At 56.3% G+C, this 20,357-nt stretch overlaps 1 protein-coding gene across 7 annotated transcripts; it reads left to right on the forward strand.

Moving 5' to 3' along the window:
* Positions 1 to 352: 352 nt before the first annotated feature.
* On the forward strand, positions 353 to 19,694 carry DDR1 (discoidin domain receptor tyrosine kinase 1). 7 transcript variants are annotated; one of them, XM_030803229.1, is made up of 21 exons: positions 491 to 569; positions 3,987 to 4,159; positions 5,090 to 5,145; positions 8,170 to 8,296; positions 8,390 to 8,492; positions 8,684 to 8,912; positions 10,451 to 10,598; positions 10,861 to 10,960; positions 11,481 to 11,667; positions 11,775 to 12,021; positions 12,542 to 12,637; positions 12,746 to 12,897; positions 13,973 to 14,138; positions 14,932 to 15,042; positions 16,147 to 16,391; positions 16,551 to 16,678; positions 16,919 to 17,137; positions 17,615 to 17,849; positions 18,430 to 18,579; positions 18,698 to 18,832; positions 19,062 to 19,694. In XM_030803229.1, the coding sequence occupies exons 4-21, from the start codon at positions 8,212 to 8,214 to the stop codon at positions 19,206 to 19,208; spliced, it is 2,883 nt and encodes a 960-aa protein (XP_030659089.1). In that variant the 5' UTR covers positions 491 to 569; positions 3,987 to 4,159; positions 5,090 to 5,145; positions 8,170 to 8,211; the 3' UTR covers positions 19,209 to 19,694. The 7 variants fall into 7 exon arrangements, with proteins under 7 accessions (XP_030659087.1, XP_030659089.1, XP_030659088.1 ...); XM_030803228.1 differs by lacking the exon at positions 491 to 569 and having other exon boundaries at positions 3,812 to 4,159; XM_030803227.1 differs by lacking the exons at positions 3,987 to 4,159; positions 5,090 to 5,145 and having other exon boundaries at positions 353 to 569.
* Positions 19,695 to 20,357: the final 663 nt, after the last annotated feature.

Consider the following 20,357-nt stretch of genomic DNA (forward strand, 5'->3'; position numbering starts at 1 on the left):
GAGGCAGCCAACTAAGAAACTGGGATTCTGGTTCTCTCCAGGGTGCAAAATCCTGGGAGAAGGAAGTGAATTCTCAGGGGCCCAGAAGGAGTCTCTAAAGGACCTCTGCCAGTCAATTCTAATCTCTCGTCTCCCACACAAATCAGCCCCTGCTTCTGCCTCTTTCTCCATCTCTCCTAGATTCTCCCCCTCTGGAGGGCCTGAGCTCCTGGCCACCACCCCCAACGCTGCTTTCTGCTTCCTCTGCCTCCCTTCATCTCCTTTTGTCTGGGGTTTCTTTGTCTGGGGTATCCCTTTGGTTCTGTTTCACAGTTCTCAGCCTCCCCTCCCTTTCTCCACAGCCATGCTGCTCAGTCCCTCTCTGCGGGGGCCTAGAGGCTCGGTGAGGGGAACGGGACTTGGTTGCCATGGTCACATCGAAGCCAGCCGCAGCTGGCCCGGGCAGCTGCTCCTCCTGGGCCCGGGGCCCTGGACGCTCGGACAAAGCCAGGCAGCGTTGGCAGCCCCAGACCCGACCCCAAAGGCCTGAGACTGGGGTGACTGGGACCTAAGAGAATCCTGAGCTGGAGGTGAGAGGGGGGGAAGCCAGAGATGAACTGGGAGGGCAGGAGTGGGCACTGGAGCTGGGCCCTCCCCTTGTGGGCAGGGACCAGGCGGTCCCCGGCTGGAGGCTGGAGGTGTGTTGGGAGGAGGGGAGCAGCCCAGAGCTTGGCAGGGAGGAGGGGAAAGACAGGGAATAGAGTTGGGTGCCATGGTGTGGCAAATGGGCTGAGGGGCTACGGTGTCCCCAATGGGGGACCGTTGTCCAGAAACAGGTTCGATTCTTTGGGCCTCGTGTCCCCATCTGTCCCACAGGTGCCTCTTCCTTTCTTAGCCTTTTATACTTCTCATCTCCCCGTGTCCCTTAGCTTCACACTCTGCGTCCCAGTCTCCCTCCTCTTTCCCTCCACTCTCTGTTTCACTCCAGCCCCTTCTTCCCTTGTCCTTGCTTCTTGTCCCCTTGGTCTGTCTGCCCAGCTCTCAGGCCTCCTCAGTTCCCTGCCTTCCTCTCTTAGGAGTTTGTTTCCAACACTGTTTCCTTCCCGCGTCCACTTCAGTTCCTTTATCCAGTTCAGCCCTTTTCTTCCCAAACTTCAGTCTCCTCCTCTGAGCCCCTGGGGCTCCCCACCTTTTGCTGTGTGGACCCTGTCTTCATCCTCCTTTTCTTCTCTCAGACCTGTCTCCTCGGCCTTGACCTCAGTCCATCTCCTGTCTTTCTGGGAATTCCCTCACCATTGTCCCCATCTGACCATCAGCCTCCTCTCCCTCTTCTGGTCCCTCGCCCCTTTCTTCCCCAACCATAGCTGAGCTGTTTCATCTCTCTCCCAGAGCTACATCATCTCAATCTCCACCTTCGCTCCCTGGCCTCAGTTTCCAGTTTGTATTCAGTGGCATCAGGTCTGACTCAAACCCAAAGCCTTGTACACTCCTTCACCCTGCCCCCCACCCGTCGCTTCTTACTCTCCCCAGCTGCTGACCCAGCCTGCTCCTCCAGAGGCAGCTGCAGCTCCTGGAAGGGGACCGCAGCTAGTGTACGTGTAGGGGCCCATCTGGTCCATCCTCTCGCTCGCTGGTCGTGCTGGGCTTCCCTCCTGTGGCCAGGTGGTCTGCAGCCCTGAAGCTGCCTTCTCCCCTCTCCTACGTGCCTCTCCTCACATTTTTTTCAGCTGTTTCCCATTCTCTCCTTCCTGGGCAGCAGGCTGCCACTGGCTTGAAGGGGAGGGAAGCCCAGGATGGGAGGGGATGGTAGAGGGTCATTTGGGGGTTCTGGGGGACACAGGGGGCCTCTGAGGTTCAGAGTGATGCAGGATTTGTGGAATGGGCTCTGGGGACCACGGATGGGTAATCAGGCCCTCTTGGCCTTTGGTGCTGCTCTCTGGGCCCCAGGATGGCTGGGATTTCCCTCTCAGGCCCCTGGGAATCTCGGCTCCGAGTCCCGCATTCCAGCTGGCTCCAGCTCCCTTTCCGTTGTCACTTGACTCCACTGGGCCCCAGCCTTGCATCCCTCCCACTCCTCCAGCCTGGAGCTGGGGCGAGGGGGCATCACCACTAGGAATTTCTCCTGAGGCAGTGAGAAGAGGGGACAAAGGTTTCAGGACTCTCTAGCTCCTTCTGCTCTCCCCAGTGGACCCCTCCGTCTGGCACTGCCATACCACTTAGCTGGGGTCAGCGTGGGCCTGGGGTGTGGAATGTCCCACCAGGGTATGACGGGCTGTAGCTTGCCTGGCAGGCCTGTTGGGGCTTTCCCAGAGCACAGCTCCTGGAAGGAGGGGCTGCGGGCTGCCAGGTGAGGTGACTTGGGAAGACTTGGCCCCACCCCCAGGCTGGCCCCACCCCCAGTCCAGCGTCTCCTGGGCCTGGATTCCCCAGCTGCTGTCTCTGGAGGGGTAGGTGTTCTGGGGGAATCCCTGGGGGCTTGGTGGGACAGGAAGGCGGGAAGAAGCTGCTCTTCGAGTGACCCTGGGGCTGTCTGTTAGCAGGTCCCTCAGCCGGTGGAATGTCCTTGGGCTTCTGAACTAGTGCCCATGTATGCCTCGGCCTTTCCCAAGGGCCAGCTTCTTCCTGGTAGTGCTTTTGTGTACTTGTCTGGTTGGGACTTCGTGTTTCTTTCTTGGGATTGTTGTCTGGGACTGCAAGAAGGGTATGTTTTTATCTACTGTGAGGTTCCTGGGGCGGAGATGTGCAGTGGAGCGAGACCTTCCTGTGACCGTGACATTGTCTAGGTGGTGAGCAGGTGTGGGGGTGTGGAGACAGGTGAGGGGCTGAGGTCGTGCTGAGTGGGGAAAAAGCACCTCCCACCACAAGCTGTTCTGTCCCACTCCACCCTCTGCCCAGCAGCTCTCTCAGTTGCTTTGCCTACTCAGTCTCACTGTGTCATCTTCCCTGGGTCTCTTGGTCCCCTTCCTTTTCACTGTGTGTGATTTTCACTGTGCCTCCATCCTTCTCCTGCTCCTCTTCTTCCTCCTCCCGACCACCCAACTTTGTCCTGGCCTCATTTTTGGCCTCTTCTGGCCAGTGATCAGACCCTCCGGCCCACTAGGGCCAGAGCTGGCTGGGCCTGAGGGAGCTTGGCCTGAGGACTCCTGAGTCCCCCTCCCACTCCACTCCGTTGGGAGCCCAGGGGAATCAGGGCCTGGGCGTCTGGACCTCAGGGTCCCTTAGAAGGCCCTGCAGAGAGAGGAACTGAGAGGAGAGGGTTAGAAGAGAGTGGGCCCGCCCTCAGGGTCTGGGGCCTTCCAGGTTGGGTCGTAGGGGCGGGAGCGCACAGGCTGCGACAGAGGAGCAAAGGTTGGTGGAGTGAGAAGAGCGGTCTGGGGCCTGGCTGGACAGGTGAGTCCTGAGGCCTGAGCTCTGCTCCCTTCTCTGGGCTAACTCCCCCAGCTGGGCTGGGCCGAGCCTGTGGGAACCTGCTTCTTCCTCTGTGCCCTGGGGCTGCTCCCCTTTGCCTCTCCCACCAGGAACCGAGCCCAGAAGTAGGAGGGGCGTCTTCCCCTCGTGGGCCCTGAGCGGGACTGCAGCCAGCCCCCTGGGGCGCCAGCTTTGGAGGTTCTCGTTTGGGGAAGCGGGGGTGGGCTGCGAGTGGGTGGAGGGGGCTGGGCGCGGAGCCGGCCGGGGGCAGCGGCGCGGGCGGCTGGGCGGCCTGAGAGCGCCCAGGCGGGCTTGGCGGGCGGGTTACCTCGGGGAGGCCAGGCCGGGCGCTGGTGCGCGGGGTGGGCGTGGCGGGCGCGGCGGGCGCGGGGTCTGGAGCGCGGCGCCGGGCGTGGGAGCCACCGGGACTACTGGGTCCGGGAGGGGGAAGGGAGGGCTGCGAGCCCGAACGCGCGGCGAGAAGGCCGAGGGGAGGGAGCGGAGCGAGGAGCGGGAGGAGGAAGGGAGGGAGCCGAGGCGAGGGGGAGGCGGCGCCTGGGCCCGAGCCGCCCCAGCCCTGGCTCCTCTCCCCGGAACAGGCCCCCGACAGCTGCTCGCGGGAGCCGCCTCCCGACACCCGAGCCCCGCCGGCGCCTCCCGCTCCCGGCTCCCGGCTCCTGGCTCCCTCCGCCTCCCCCGCCCCTCGCCCCGCCGCCGAAGAGGCCCCGCTCCCGGGTTGGACGCCTGGGTCTGTCGGGAAGAGCGATGAGAGGTAGGGAGAGCGGCGGTGGACCCCGCGGGCGGAGGCCTGGGGCTCTTGGGGTGGGGGCGCGCGGCGGCTCCTGCAGGGCGAGGGGCGGGGGAGGCAGGACGTCCCGGGCCACGCTTGGTCGTCCAGCTCTTCTAAGCCTCCCTGCCAGCCTCCCCGATGCTCTGGCTTACCGTCTGAAAACCAGGGGCGGGGACTGGGGGGAGGTGAAGCCCCTGACCTCCCAGAAAGAGTTTTGAGCCTCCAGCATCGAGGCAAGTCCCCCGTCACTCAGTGTGGAGGAACTGAGCCCCGGGAGGAGGTGCTCCTGTGCAGCCCCATTGAGTCAGCTTATCTATCGCCTGGAAAGCCGGGCCTGCCCTCCACCTGGCCAGTCCCTGCGGGCATCTACTAACTGCTAAGCCTCCGCTCAGCCAACACCCAGTTGGTCAGTCTGGTCACAGTCCAGCAAAAAGAGGGACTGCCATTCTAACCCACCAGTGACACCACTCTTCCCGGCTGGATGGTCAGTTGGCTCTGGCATGAGAGAATGTCACTGCCGGTGAGCGCCAGCCTCAGGGTCCCACCCCCCACGCCTGGCTCTTGGCTGAACATTTCTTCCCAGCACTTCCAGCAGCCAGAGGCAGGCGCCCAAGCTCGCTGGCTGTTGCTGAGGGCCTGTAGGTGTGTCCAGGACTGAGTGGTGTGGTGGAGACAGGTGAAAGGAGAGTGAGTGGAAAGACAGGGAAAGGCTGTTGTCCTTATTGCCACTCTTCCCACCCAGCGCCCACGTGTTCCCTGCCCCCTCGACGTCGCTCTGGCTTGGTCACCCATGTGTGTTAGAGGCTGGGCCCCAGTTCTCCGGGGATCCTGTGCCCAAGGGCCCGGGCGTGTGTGTCTCATGCTGTCTTCTGGTCACAGGAGCATGTGGTGTCTGTCATTTCATGTTCACAGGTGTCTGAAGGTGGCTATTCACTGAGCGATGGGGTTGGACTTGAAGGAATGCCAAGGTGTGGACGGGTTGATGTATGCATGAGCTTCTGTGTTTGCTCTGTCTCAGAAACTCTGTGAGGGTTGTCAGAGACACTGAGAGGGGGGTGTGTGCATGCCACATTTAGCCTCACTGTTTACAGCCAGTTCAGTAAGTTTGTGTGTCTCACCGTGTATGTGTGTGTACAGAGCTGTGTGGGTGTTGTCTGAGTGGGACATGGGGGTTGGGAGAGAAGCGTGAAGGGCTTGAGGCAGGGTGGCCTGGCCCCTGGTGTGTCTTTGGTTGTAATGGGGTGGAAGGGCGTGGGATTGGGGAAGGTCTTCTGGGCCTGTCCTCTCTTGCCCTCTGTGTCTCTGACTATGGGCTGAAGACCCAGTGGAGAGAGATGAGGTGACTGGGGGTGTTGGAGAACAGACAGCCCAGATGTCTCTGTGCTTGTCTGTGCTCCTCTGCTTGGCTCTGCGCCCCGTGTTTCTGAGCCTGCTCTATTTACCTCTTGCATTGTGGCTCTCGCTCTGTCTCCGCCTGCCTCCTATCCTCTGCCTGCCTTTGTATCTCTGCCCCGGGCTCCTCTCGGCTCTGTGTGGCTCTGATGACTCATCTGGGATAGGCATGAAGGTTACTCAGGGGAACAAGAGCCCCGCTGTTCCCGAGAGAGGTGGGGGTGGACAGTGGCACCCAGGAATTCCGAGCCAGTCTCCTGGGACTCTGGCAGCCTGCTGCCCGGCGCTGGACCCTAAGGGACCAGGCATGATGCCTTCTGGTTCTAGCCTCTCCTTGATAACTGAGTGCCCCCCACAACTCAGTCGTCCCTCTCAGCTGCTGCTTCAGAGCTCTGGGGTCTCAGCTGCCTCTTACATTCCTGCCCTAGTGCATTGTGGGAGCAGCTGGAGGAGGACAAAGGGATGGGGGAGTATCCCCCACTCCTCCTACCTCCTGGGGTGACCTGCCTTCCTTGTCTTTAGACCCGCCCTCGTCTCCAAGGCAACTCAGCCTTTCCTCAGTCCCTCAGAGGCAGCCACCTTCTGGAAGTGGGAACTGGGGGGACTGGATGTCTGGGTCTCAGGAAGGCAGAGCAGGGATAACTGGGCCCAAGATGCCCTGAATCTGATAAGAGGTGACAGTCGAGTCCCTCAGGACTCTAGGGCCTGGAGACTTCAGTGCAGGGCTCTGGGACCAGTACAGGTTAGGATAGCTTTTCCTGCAGCAGGGGAGGGGAGAGTAGTTACTTGGGTTTGTAAGGAGATACCATTTAGAATTGTTTTATGTGGGGTAAGCTTCCTGGGCCTGAGGAACAGAGTAGGGATTTTCAAACTTTAATGGGCACAGGTCACCTGGGAATTGTGTTAAAATGCAGATTCTGATTCAGCAGGTCAAGGGTGAGCCTGAGATTCTGATTTCTTCCATGCTTCCAGGTATTGCTGATGGTCCAGGGACCACCCTGGGCCTAGAGGGCTATAGCGGACAGTAAGACTAGAAGGTGCTGGGGTCCCCTCTGCCCTTCTCTTAGAATTCTGGACTCCTATGTGGGAGGGCAGCAGGGTGAGCTGGTCCAGGCTTATCTGATGTTTAATTCTATCATATGCTCAACAAGGAATTGCCCAACCTTTCCTGGGACATATTTATTTTTTAAAAGTCAAAATGATTTTCATATTCTTTTACATATCATATGATTTTACATAAATGCATTTGTGTTACAGGATTTAGAAAAATAGTACAATCAGCCTGTCTTTTTAAATTTGCTTTCTTTTGCCCCATTCATGTTCACTCTTGTTATATTCTATTATATATTCTTTCCTTCTAGACATACACACAGGTATATATACAAACATGGGTGCTTGTTTATTCTGTTTTCAAAAAGTGGGATAATTTTTTATACTTCTGTAGCTTGCTTTTCATATTCAACAGATATACACGGAAATTACACAAAGTTAGAAATTTATTGCCTCTTTGTTACTTTTCATAGCTGCATAGTAGTCAATAAACCTTTTTTTTTAAATTCCAGCCTGTCCCCTGTGGGCATTCACATATCTTACAGATTTATGTCTTACAAAAGGTGCCATAATAAACATCTTTGAGGATCTTCTTTTTTATTTTTATTTTTCACTTTTTTTAAAGAGGTGGGGTCTCACTATGTTGACCAGGCTGGTCTCTAACTCCTGGCCTCAAGTGATCCTCCATCTCGGCCTCCCAAAGCGCTGGGGTTACAGGTGTGAGCCACCGTGCCTGGCCCTGCACATATGTTCTCACTTCCTGGTGCTTCTCTCTCTGCATTTGGGTAGATCGTTAGGAGAGGGAATGCTGGGTCGAAGAGAATGTGCATTTTTAATTATAATAGACATTGCTAGATTGCTTTCCACCTAGAGGATAATACTCATTTCTGCCATCGAGCATGGTACCTCCCTTTTCATCACTTTCCACCACTTTTATATGTTACAGCCTTAAAAAAATATCTTGTCAATCTGCTTGGTATTTCCCTGAGGCTAGTGAATTTGACCATTAAAAAAAATGTTTGTTGGCAATTCGGCTTTGCTTTTCTGTGAAATGACTATTCACATTCTTTGGCTGTTTCTTTATTGGGTTACTTATATATTTTTTCTTGTCAGTTCCTAAGGGGCCTTAGTTTATTGTAGTTATTAAACCTTTTCCTGTTGTATGTGTTATAAACATTTTTTGCACACTTGTTTTTTGTTCTAAGCCATTGTTTATGGGGATATTTTGCCCATTCCTAATTGGAGAAATGGGGCTTTAGGAAGTTGTTTAACTGATCTCTGCCCTAGTTTCTTCATGTGTTAAATATGGATAGTAATAGTATCTACCTTATGGAGTGACTGTGAAGATAAAATTATGGATTCTGTGTAAGGGTTTAGGCCAGTGTCTGGCACAGGGGAAGCATTCTAAAAATATAGCTGATGCTGTTAAACAATGACCATTGTTGTTGTTTTACTGTTATTATCCCCAAAGTGGCCCATTCTGTCTGTTGCTGTCAGCTATGACTCAGTCCCCTGATTAACTTACCCATCACCCATTTTATCCCTTGCAGAGATGCTGCCCCCACCCCCTTAGGCCTGAGGGATCAGGAGCTATGGGGCCAGAGGCCCTGTCATCTTTACTGCTGCTGCTCTTGGTGGCAAGTGGAGATGCTGACATGAAGGGACATTTTGATCCTGGTGAGGAGACTGAATCATGGGTCCCTGAGGGCCAGGGCTTGGGAGGTAGAGAGTTGGGGGCCTTGACCTGTTACATGCCTGCTTTTTACTCAGCCAAGTGCCGCTATGCCCTGGGCATGCAGGACCGGACCATCCCAGACAGTGACATCTCTGCTTCCAGCTCCTGGTCAGATTCCACTGCCGCCCGCCACAGCAGGTACTTGGCACACCTGGCACACCTGTAGCTGCCCCGAGGGGAGCTCTTGGGACCTCTACTTCCCCTCCAACCCCTCTGCCCATGCCAGTGAAACCCCTGCAGTCTGAGGAGGTGAATGAAGTGGGGTTTAAGTACTGGAGATGGAGGCAGACCTGGGGCCAGATGTTCTCTGTGCCCCTCTTCACCCTCAGGTTGGAGAGCAGTGATGGGGATGGGGCCTGGTGCCCTGCAGGGTCGGTGTTTCCCAAGGAGGAGGAGTACTTGCAGGTGGATCTACAACGACTGCACCTGGTGGCTCTGGTGGGCACCCAGGGACGGCATGCCGGGGGCCTGGGCAAGGAGTTCTCCCGGAGCTACCGGCTGCGTTACTCCCGGGATGGTCGCCGCTGGATGGACTGGAAGGACCGCTGGGGTCAGGAGGTGAGGCTGGCAGGGGCAGCACCCAGAGGAGGTTGGCTCTCCTCACTTCCAGCTGTACTTTAAACACCACCTATATGCTGATGACTCTCCAGTTTATATCATCTCCAGCCTAAGCCTCTCAGCTGAGCTCCAAACAATATTGTAAACCTGGCCACCTTTTGGACTTCTCCACCTAGATGTCTTTTTTTTTTTTTTTTAACAGATGGGGTCTTGCTATGTTGCCCAGGCTGGTCTTGAACTCCTGGGCTCAGTGATCCTCCCACCTTAGCCTCCCAAAGTGCTGGGATTACAAGCACTGTAGCCAGCCAACTAGATGTCTAATGGTCATCTCAAACGTACGTTTAACTTCCCAAGCTGAATTTGATTCCCATTCCCAACCTAAACCTGCTCCTCCCCTGGCATTCTCCAGCTCAGCAAGTGGTATCACCATTGCCTGGTTGCCTAGGCTATAAGCTAAGATGATATCCTTGATTCCTCTTTTTCTCTCACCTACTTCCAAAGCATCAGCAGCCCAGTCTGTTCTACCTCCATAGTGTTCCTGAGTGCAGTCACTCCTCACCACTCCACTTCTACTGCCCTAGGCCACCTGCCCGCCATCTCCAGCTTAGATGAGTGCAGTAGATGCCAAATGTGTCTCCCTGCTTCTGCCCTTTTCTGCCGGGAGTCAAATCTCCACCCGGGGGGCGGCATCCAGTGGACCTTAGAGCATGTAAATCAGATACGTCACACCTAGCTGACACCCCCGTCCTGGCTTTCCACTCTGCCAGAACAAAAGCTGAGCCCCTAGCTGGTGCAGGATGCTCAGCCTGACCTGGCTCCTGCCTGCATCACTTGTTTCTTGCGCCTCCTTGGCCAGGCTGCCTTTCTTGTTGCTGGAACAAGCCAGGGCTCATTCCCACAGCTTCCGGACATTTTCTCTGTGCCTGCAAAGCTCCTCCCCTAAATAACCACAGGCTCTCCCTCACTCCATTCAGTTCTCTGCCAGGTGTCACCTCCTCAGAGAGCCTTTTCTGGCCACCCACCGCACTGCTTTGTCCATACTCCCTGCCTCTTGTTCTTCGCAGCTGTTTCCCCTGCTAGGATCTCAGTCCTGCAAGGGTGGGGAGTGACGTTCACCACTGAGAACGTGCCTGGCACAGAGCAGGCACTCAGCCAACTTCTGCTGAATGAACAGAGGGAATGGGCTGAAATGAAGGGGAAGCTGAGGCAGGGGTGCAGGGCTGTGAGGATTGGGGAGAATCTGGGCACAATGGGATGATAGGCTTGGAGACAAATGGATGGAGCCAGGCAAGGAGAAGAGGGCAGCTGAGCCTGGAGTCTGAGGATGGAACATCAGAGCTGCGAGAGGGCCAGAGGTCTCAGCTGCAGATCTTCATTTCACCCATGCCTGGCTGTGCCCCACAGTGCTGTGTGCTCGGTGCCACCCCTCATGGGTCTCTAAGTGGCCACTGTGGACTGGGCCAGGGAGCAGCTGATGGCTGGGAAGTAAGATCTGACCTGGACCCTGTCCCACCCACCCCCTGTTTCCTGGCCCACAGGTGATCTCAGGCAATGAGGACCCTGAGGGAGTGGTGCTGAAGGACCTTGGGCCCCCCATGGTTGCCCGACTGGTTCGCTTCTATCCCCGGGCTGACCGGGTCATGAGTGTCTGTCTGCGGGTAGAGCTCTATGGCTGCCTCTGGAGGGGTGAGTGGCTCAGCTCCCTGGGAATCTGTTTCCTGAGCGGGGGACTGGAGGGTGGGGAGTGTGGAGAATGGGCATCCAGGATCCCCTTTCTCCTGCTGGGAAGCTGTCACTCTGAGGAGGGGGCTAGCCAGCGTCATCTCCTCCATGCCAATGAGCCAGTGGAGGGATACGAGAAGGGACCTGAAACCTGCCCAGGCCTGATGCAGGGATGGGGGATAGAGCCTTCGTGCCTCTTGACGCCTATACTCTCACCCTGCCCCAGATGGACTCTTGTCTTACACCGCCCCTGTGGGGCAGACAATGTACTTATCTGAGGCCGTGTACCTCAACGACTCCACCTATGACGGACATACCGTGGGCGGGTAAGAAAGGCCCCTGCAGGATATGGAGTTTGGGGTGGGAGGCAGGACTCTGTGTGTGTGTGTGTGTGTGTGTGTGTGTGTGTGTGTAGGGGGGCTGGTAAGTAGGGTGGGGAGTGAGGTGGAAGAACTGAGAAGAGGGATGGGTTAGGTGGGGCCTCAAAGGGTAGGACTAGGGTGACCACTAGCCCATATGACACTGTACAAAAAAGGCACCCCTTTGCTAACACACATTGTTGGAAATTGCTGCAATAAATATGCACATCATAGATTGAAATGGTGCCCCTTAGAGGTGGTGCCTTTGTACTGGATGTGACCTGCAAAGTACCTGTGATAGTGCTAGGGTAGGGGTGGAGAGAAGAGAAGGGCCAGCTGCATGAGTGTGAGATGGGGTGGGAATGGGACTAGTGGACAGGAGCCAGGCTGGCCAGGCCACTGTGCCGGAGGCTGGCGGGGCAGAGTGCCTGGATGTCAAGACCCTCTTCCCTTCCAACCTCCTCTTCCTTGGTCCCCTCTTCTCCAGATTGCAGTATGGGGGTCTGGGCCAGCTGGCAGATGGTGTAGTGGGGCTGGATGACTTTAGGAAGAGTCAGGAGCTGCGGGTCTGGCCAGGCTATGACTATGTGGGATGGAGCAACCACAGCTTCTCCAGTGGCTACGTGGAGATGGAGTTTGAGTTTGACCGGCTGAGGGCCTTCCAGGCTATGCAGGTGAGTGAGTCCGGCTCTCGAGGAGGGCTCTGAAGCCATGTGGGGTGCCATTGGGGTGCCCCCAGCACGCCTAGCCTTGACCCTGTGCCCTCTTCCCTTCCCCCCAGGTCCACTGTAACAACATGCACACGCTGGGAGCCCGTCTGCCTGGCGGGGTGGAATGTCGCTTCCGGCGTGGCCCTGCCATGGCCTGGGAGGGGGAGCCCATCCGCCACAACCTAGGGGGCAACCTGGGGGACCCCAGAGCCCGGGCTGTCTCAGTGCCCCTTGGCGGCCGTGTGGCTCGCTTTCTGCAGTGCCGCTTCCTCTTTGCGGGACCCTGGTTACTCTTCAGCGAAATCTCCTTCATCTCTGGTAAGCCCTGGAGTAGCTCAGTCCCCAGTCCCTGAAATTGACAACTGATTTCATTCCTAACCCTGCAGTGTCCCTAAAATATTCATTCCTTGCATCATATCTACCCATCACCCACTGAAACTTCTCAATTAGGGGTGCCCCAAATAGCTTGAGCCCCTTTCTGCCTCTTGTTCTCTGCATATCTGTCTTCTCCTTTGTAAGCCCCTTGCCCATGACTATTATTGAGCCAATATGACAGTACTGGTTGTTAAAATATTGAAATACTTCTGTATTCGTTGAGAAATAGCCTCTTCTCTAAGTCTCCAGATACCTGTCCTCCACCCCCCACAATCCAGCAACTATAGGGTTAACACCCACCACAGCTGGGGACTTCCAGGATCCTGCTCCCCCAGCCCCCACTGGTCAGTGGTTGTCTGTTGAGAATCACCCATGCTTCTGCTGCTTTGCACAGCAATCCACTGCCTCCCTTGGGTCTCCTCCTCATTTACCTCCCTCCTTTCTTTTTGTTCCTTCTTCCCAGATGTGGTGAACAATTCCTCTCCGGCACTGGGAGGCACCTTTCTGCCAGCCCCCTGGTGGCCGCCTGGCCCACCTCCCACCAACTTCAGCAGCTTGGGTGAGCAGTCTTGGGTGGGCGTGTGGACCCTCTGCACCCTTCTCCCTGGGCCTCCCCCTCGGCTAGGGTGGGACCCTCCTGTGGTGCTGACCCTGCTGCCTCCACCAGAGCTGGAGCCCAGAGGCCAGCAGCCCGTGGCCAAGGCTGAGGGGAGCCCGACCGCCATCCTCATCGGCTGCCTGGTGGCCATCATCCTGCTCCTGCTGCTCATCATTGCCCTCATGCTCTGGCGGCTGCACTGGCGCAGGCTCCTCAGCAAGGTGGGCACAGCCGCGGCATGTGGAGTGGCGGGGGGAGGCCAGGCCCTGGCACGAGCCAGGGTCCAGTGGGACCTGCAGGGCACAGCCCACTAGCATCCCAAGAGGAGGGCTTAGTAAAGAGACCACTTACACCATGTCAAAGAGGGTATGGGGCTCACAAGGAGGGCTGCTCCCCAGCTCCGGGTCTGCTCAGTGGAGAGGAGCAAATACCATGACCCAGAGGAGAGAGTCTGTGGAGAGGGCACCTTGACAGGGGCAGGAGACTTTGGTCCTGGGATGCAGCTGGCCCATGTCTACCCCTCAGGAAGGGCCTGGGAGAATAGATGCCCTGACCTCACTTTCTGCCCCAAACTCCTGCCAGGCTCCTCTCTGGCCAACCCAAACCAGGCCTGTTGGTGCAGTCTACACTGGTCAGCCTTGGGGCAGAAGCAGGGTGGAGACAGGCAGAGAGTGGGGTTGGAGGGGCAAAGGGAAGACGCCTGGCACACCCCAAGCCATGTCTTCCGGCTGGAATCCAATGGCAGTAATATACATTAAGGTTGATGACTGGACACGGTGGCTCATGCCTGTAATCCTAGCACTTTGGGAGGCCGAGGGGGGAGGATCATCTGAGGTCAAGAGTTCGAGACTAGCCTGACCAACATGGTGAAATCCCATCTCTACGAAGAATACAAAATTAGCCAGGCATGGTGGCTCATGCCTGTAATCCCAGCTACTCGGGAGGCTGAGGCTTGAATCTCTTGAACCTGGGAGGCGAAGATTGCAGTGAGCTGAGATCGTGCCATTTCACTTCAGCCTGGGCCACGAGCAAAATTCCATCTCAAAAAAAACAAAAACAAAAACAACGGTTGATAGTTATGGACTGGGCAGATGAGGGTTGGAATCTCACTGTGGGACAGGGAAGTTACCTCCATGCTCTTGAGCTTCCCTTTCTCTACCTGTAAGATGGTGCTGATAGTCTACAGCTGTAGGGCTCTTGTGAGGGCTAAGGGAGGGAACGCAAGGATGGACACAGCAGAGGGCCAGGTCGTGTGTGCTGAGCAACACGGGTGATGCCTCCCATCCCCATGACAAGGCTGAACGGAGGGTGTTGGAAGAGGAGCTGACGGTTCACCTCTCTGTCCCTGGAGACACTATCCTCATCAACAACCGCCCAGGTCCTAGAGAGCCACCCCCGTACCAGGAGCCCCGGCCTCGTGGGAATCCGCCCCACTCCGCTCCCTGTGTCCCCAGTGGCTCTGGTAAGACCTGCCTTGTTCCAGTCGCACCTCTGTCCTCTCTGCTGTTTTCTTATTGTATCCCTTTCCCATTTTCTTTTTTTCCTGTCTTCCCCAGTTTCCACTTGTTTTTTTCTTTCTGTGCCCCTGGTTACTGTCTATATCACTCTTTGTCCCTACCATGCAGTCTCTCTCAAGAGTTCCCCATGTATTGCCCATAGTCCCCTGTGGTCCTATCTTGTCTGTGTCCCACAGACATCTCTCTATCTTTGTTGTACCCTCTCATTGTGTCTCCCTGGCACCTCCGCTTTGTATTAGACTCACCATGTTTGTTCCTTCTATCCATCCATCCTCCATCACCCATTCTTCCATCCATAGTCTTACATCCTTGCATCCATCCATCAGTCTTCCATCATCTATCCTTCTATCTATATTCATAAATCTATTCATCCATCAATCTTCCATCATCTATCCTTCTATCTATATTCATAAATCTATTCATCCATCCATCCATCCACCCACCCATATCCATCATTCATCTATCCATCTATATTCATACATCCATCTTTCCATCTATTATCCATCCATCCAACAAAACATCTGTTTATCATCCATCCATCTATTCATACGTCCCATCTGTCCGTGCATTCATTATCCAGCCAGCCATCCATCACTCTGCAGATCCTTGTTTTATCTTGTCTGTCTCTTAATGCAATCATCCCATCAGCCCTGGTCTTGCCCTATTCAAGGTCTCCCTGTCTGTCTAGCCTTGAGTCTCATCCCTTCCCCGTGTTTCCCCTCCTCCTTCTCCCGACAGCGTTGCTGCTCTCCAATCCAGCCTACCGCCTCCTTCTGGCCACTTACGCCCGTCCCCCTCGAGGCCCGGGCCCCCCCACACCTGCCTGGGCCAAACCCACCAACACCCAGGGTAAGCCCCTCTGCCCCTGGGCTCCGCCAGGCTCCCCATACCTCTACTGGGGCAGGGAAAAGCCCTCACACCTTGCACTTCCTCCTCTCCCCACTGTGGCCTATTCTGCTCTCCTGAGCTCCCAAGGAGGAAGCTCTTGTGCCCTTAGCTCATCTCTGCTGCTGCTTGCTCTTTTTAAAGGTCCCCCCCTTGAGCTGAGGAGTAGAAAGCTTACTGGTCCCCAACTCTTCTCCCTCCTCCTCTTCCACGCCATCTCTTCAGCTCTCCAGAGCTAGACAGGAGGTTGCTGTGGTGGCCCCAGACTATTGTAACTCCTCCTTTATTCTCCACTCTCTCTAGAGCTGTGAGGAGGAGGGCTCTCACCCTGGGTGTTTGCCCTCTCCCCAACATGTGTCCTCTCTCTGCAGTCCCAGAGGTGAAGGCTCACGCCCCAACCCTTTCCATCTGTCCCTCCTCTCCTCAGTGTTGCCTTCTCATTGTGGCCCCTACCCCAGGGCTAAGAGGGGACAGCTCTGCTTCCTCTCTTGTCTGTAGACAACTTGTGTTGGGGCTGTGAGCAGCTGTTACCCTCCCTCCTCTCTGTGTGCCTCTGTCTCTGCTTGTTGTTGAGCTTGGTGTGTTGGGTTGAAAGAGTTGGGAGGGCTTGGCCCCAGGGGAGCCAGGCTGAAAGTGACGGGAGAGCAGCTAAGTGAAGGGGAGGGAGCTGTGGTGAACGGGACAAGGGTTTGGAAGGTGGAGGGTGCCTGGATGCTGCGACCATCCTGAGGTGGGAGAATTTCTGGGGAGGAATTCTTCTTCCAGCCAAGATTTATCTCACAGTCTCTTGAGAGACCTTAGGGAGGCCCTAAAGAGTAAGACTTTATAACAGTTTTGCTCAGCCACATTCATTGCCTTGAAAACCTCTGGAATAGCTAACTCTCATCCCATGCCAGTGTCTTCCTGGTTTGAGGTCGGTGCATGGAATACTGGGAAGATACAGCATAGACCCAGTCTCTCACTAGACCGGGAGACACAGGGCCCTCTGGGAGGCTGAGGTATGAGGAACTATAGCTCTCGGGCTGTTCCTGATGCCTCGTCCTGTCTTCTTTCCCCTCACCCCTGCAGCCTACAGTGGGGACTATATGGAGCCTGAGAAGCCAGGCACCCCGCTTCTGCCCCCACCTCCCCAGAACAGCGTCCCCCATTATGCCGAGGCTGACATTGTTACCCTGCAGGGCGTCACCGGGGGCAACACCTATGCTGTGCCTGCACTGCCCCCAGGGGCAGTCGGGGATGGGCCCCCCAGAGTGGATTTCCCTCGATCGAGGCTCCGCTTCAAGGAGAAGCTTGGCGAGGGCCAGTTTGGGGAGGTAAGGAGGGTGCCTCCCCAGCCATCAGTAGTGTCTGGCCCTATTGGGTTGCTCTGATGCCATGCCTGCACATCCCCCCGGCCAGGAACCTTAGTCATTTGTGACTGTGTTAATCCGTTTGACCCTGTGACCGCCTAGCAAACGATCCTCTTTCTCCAGGTGCACCTGTGTGAGGTCGACAGCCCTCAAGATCTGGTCAGTCTTGATTTCCCCCTTAATGTGCGTAAGGGACACCCCTTGCTGGTAGCTGTCAAGATCTTACGGCCAGATGCCACCAAGAATGCCAGGTGAGGACCAGGGATGGCATCTGGAAGACGGGAGGGGAGGCCGTGAAGAGTGGGGAGCCACCTAGAGAGAATAATGGCAGAGCCCAACAGAGGGGTGGCGTCTCTGGGAGGGGATTTGCATGTATGCTGGGGGTGGGGATGCCTGGTCCCCTGAGGCGGGGCAGGGGGGGCGGTGGGGGCGTGGGGGAAGGTGCAGGCGGCCCACTCGGCATTCCTCTTCACCTTCTCCTTGTTCTCCAGGAATGATTTCCTGAAGGAGGTGAAGATCATGTCGAGGCTCAAGGACCCAAACATCATCCGGCTGCTGGGCGTGTGTGTGCAGGATGACCCCCTCTGCATGATTACTGACTACATGGAGAACGGTGACCTCAACCAGTTCCTCAGTGCCCACCAGCTGGAGGACAAGGCAGCCGAGGGGGCCCCTGGGGACGGGCAGGCTGCGCAGGGGCCCACCATCAGGTACCTGCTTACCCAGGCTGGGCTTTGCTGAGAATTCCCCAAGGGGATCTCCTCCTCTCCCCTCGCTTCAGCCTGGAGGAAAAGAGGGGAGCATGGGGGTGGGAAGGGAGGGAGAGATTCCAGGAGGGCCTGGGATAAGGAATGTGTGACAAGTTAACCCAGGAACATGGACAGAAAGGCTGGAGGTGACTACGCAAGAGTGGTGAAGGGACTTGGGCCCTGCCATGACGTCCCTTCTGCTTTCTCTCACCCTCACTCCCCTCTGAGTCCAGATTGGGGAGCACAATAAAAGAAGAGCCCCCTAGTGTTGGCCAGGCCTGGGAGATTGAGAGGGAAGTGGCCCTTGGCCTCCCGTGGGCGTTCCACCTCCACATGGGGAGCCGGAGTGACCATGCCCGGGGAGTGGGCTCTCTCTCTTCTCCTGGATGGGAATCTGCGAAGCTGCCCCCAGTGACCTTCTGTCGGTTCCCTTCTCAGCTACCCAATGCTGTTGCATGTGGCAGCCCAGATCGCCTCCGGCATGCGCTATCTGGCCACACTGAACTTTGTACATCGGGACCTGGCCACGCGGAACTGCCTAGTTGGGGAAAATTTCACGATCAAAATCGCAGACTTTGGCATGAGCCGGAACCTCTATGCTGGGGACTATTACCGTGTGCAGGGCCGGGCAGTGCTGCCCATCCGCTGGATGGCCTGGGAGTGCATCCTCATGGTGAGCAGCCTGAGGACAGCCAGGTTGGGGCAGGGCAGGTGGGAGAACACTGGCCGCCACTAGCAGCCCTGGTCTTCATCAGTCACGCACTTTCTCTGGGTTGCATTTTACAGAATCTCATCTGTAAAATGAGGTTCTCCTGGCCCAAGGGACTGGGGAAAGCAGGAGCTGCAGTGTGATGGGCAAGAGTCTAGGAGCCAAAAGTGGGTACTGGGGATGGAGACAGGGTGGCAGAGAGCTCAAGAGACGAGGTTGGGGGAGGAAGCTGGAGATAGAAGGGGTTGGGTAGGGAGACTGAGGGTCAAGACCAGAAAGTGGGGGTGGATGGAGAGGAAGGAGGAGCAGAAAGAAGAGGTGGGCCAGGGCCCTGGAGAGAAGACCAGAGCATGGAGAGGAAAGGCAGAGCCCCAGGGAGAGGAGTTGGAAAAGGTGGCCAGTGGAGGAGAGTGGAGAGCCTGGCGTTAGGAGGAATCAGGCCTGAGCGGAGCCCAGAGTGGATCTGGGGCTTCCCACAGGAAGGGAGGAGGGTCTGTGTTGCCTGATGTCCCTGTCTGTTTTTGCTGCCTTCTCTGCATCCCAGGGGAAGTTCACGACTGCGAGTGACGTGTGGGCCTTTGGCGTGACCCTGTGGGAGGTGCTGATGCTCTGCAGGGCCCAGCCCTTTGGGCAGCTCACCGACGAGCAGGTCATCGAGAATGCGGGGGAGTTCTTCCGGGACCAGGGCCGGCAGGTCAGAGTGGAGGAGAGGGACGATGGGTCTGAGGCGGGGGACAGAAGGGGCAGAGTTTTCATCTTGGAGACTAAAGAACATTTGTTCCCTGACTCTCATCCATACTGCCACAATGCAGGTGTACCTGTCCCGGCCGCCTGCCTGCCCGCAGGGCCTATATGAGCTGATGCTTCGGTGCTGGAGCCGGGAGTCTGAGCAGCGACCACCCTTTTCCCAGCTGCATCGGTTCCTGGCAGAGGATGCACTCAACACGGTGTGAATCACACATCCAGCTGCCCCTCCCTCAGGGAGCGATCCAGGGGAAGCCAGTGACACTAAAACAAGAGGACCCAATGGCACCTCTGCCCTTCCCCTCCCGACAGCCCATCACCTCTAATAGAGGCAGTGAGACTGCAGGTGGGCTGGGCCCACCCAGGGAGCTGATGCCCCTTCTCCCCTTCCTGGACACACTCTCATGTCCCCTTCCTGTTCTTCCTTCCCAGAAGCCCCTGTCGCCCACCCAGCTGGCCCTGTGGATGGGATCCTCTCCAACCTCCTCCAGCCATCCCTTGGGGAAGGGTGGGGGGAAATATAGGATAGACACTGGACATGGCCCATTGGAGCACCTGGGCCCCACTGGACAACACTGATTCCTGGAGAGGTGGCTGCGCCCCCAGCTTCCTCTCCCTGTCACACACTGGACCCCACTGGCTGAGAATCTGGGGGTGAGGAGGACAAGAAGGAGAGGAAAATGTTTCCTTGTGCCTGCTCCTGGACTTGTCCTCAGCTTGGGCTTCTTCCTCCATCACCTGAAACACTGGACCTGGGGGTAGCCCCGCCCCAGCCCTCAGTCACCCCCACTTCCCACCTGCAGTCTTGTAGCTAGAACTTCTCTAAGCCTGTACGTTTCTGTGGAGTAAATATTGGGATTAGGGGGAAAGAGGGAGCAATGGCCCATAGCCTTGGGGTTGGACATTTCTAGTGTAGCTGCCACATTGATTTTTCTATAATCACTTGGGGTTTGTACATTTTTGGGGGGAGAGACACAGATTTTTACACTAATATATGGACCTAGCTTGAGGCAATTTTAATCCCCTGCACTAGGCAGGTAATAATAAAGGTTGAGTTTTCCACAACTGTGTGAGTGGGTTCCTTGGGAATTTGGCAACTCTGCCTCCTGCACCTCCCTCTGAACCCACTTCCCATCTTCCTTTTTTCCTCCCTCTCCCCATTCCATTTGCCATCACCTATTTTGCCCAGCATTGTTTCTGTTTCTGCATAATCCAAGCCTTTGCCTGTGGGACCTCAGGAGATGCATGAATGTCTGAGTGCATGACCCTTCTCAACTCAGAGGGGTGCTCTGGCAGAGGCCTGGAAGGAATGCAGTCAGGCCAGGGGTGCTGAACCTTTTTTGTGCCATAAACCCCTTTAGCAGTCTGTAGAGGTCTACTGAGTCCTCAGAATTAGGTTTTAAAACTTATAAAATGGGCCAGGCGCAGTGGCTCACCCCTGTAATCCCAGCGCTTTGGGAGGCTGAGGTGGGTAGATCACTTGAGGCCAGGAGTTCAAGACCAACCTGGCCAACACAGCAAAACCCCATCTTTACTAAAGATACAAAAATTAGCAGGGCGTGGTGGCATGTGCCTGTAATCTCAGCTACTCAGGAGGCCGAGGCAGGAGAATTGCTTAGAACCTGGGAGGTGGGGGTTACAGTGAGCTGAGATCACACCACTGTGCTCCAGCCTGGGCAACAGAGTGAGACTGTCTCAAAAACAAAACAACAACAACAACAAAACCCA

The sequence above is a fragment of the Nomascus leucogenys genome, chromosome 22a (genome assembly GCF_006542625.1).
Source record: "Nomascus leucogenys isolate Asia chromosome 22a, Asia_NLE_v1, whole genome shotgun sequence".
Lineage (NCBI taxonomy): Eukaryota > Metazoa > Chordata > Mammalia > Primates > Hylobatidae > Nomascus > Nomascus leucogenys.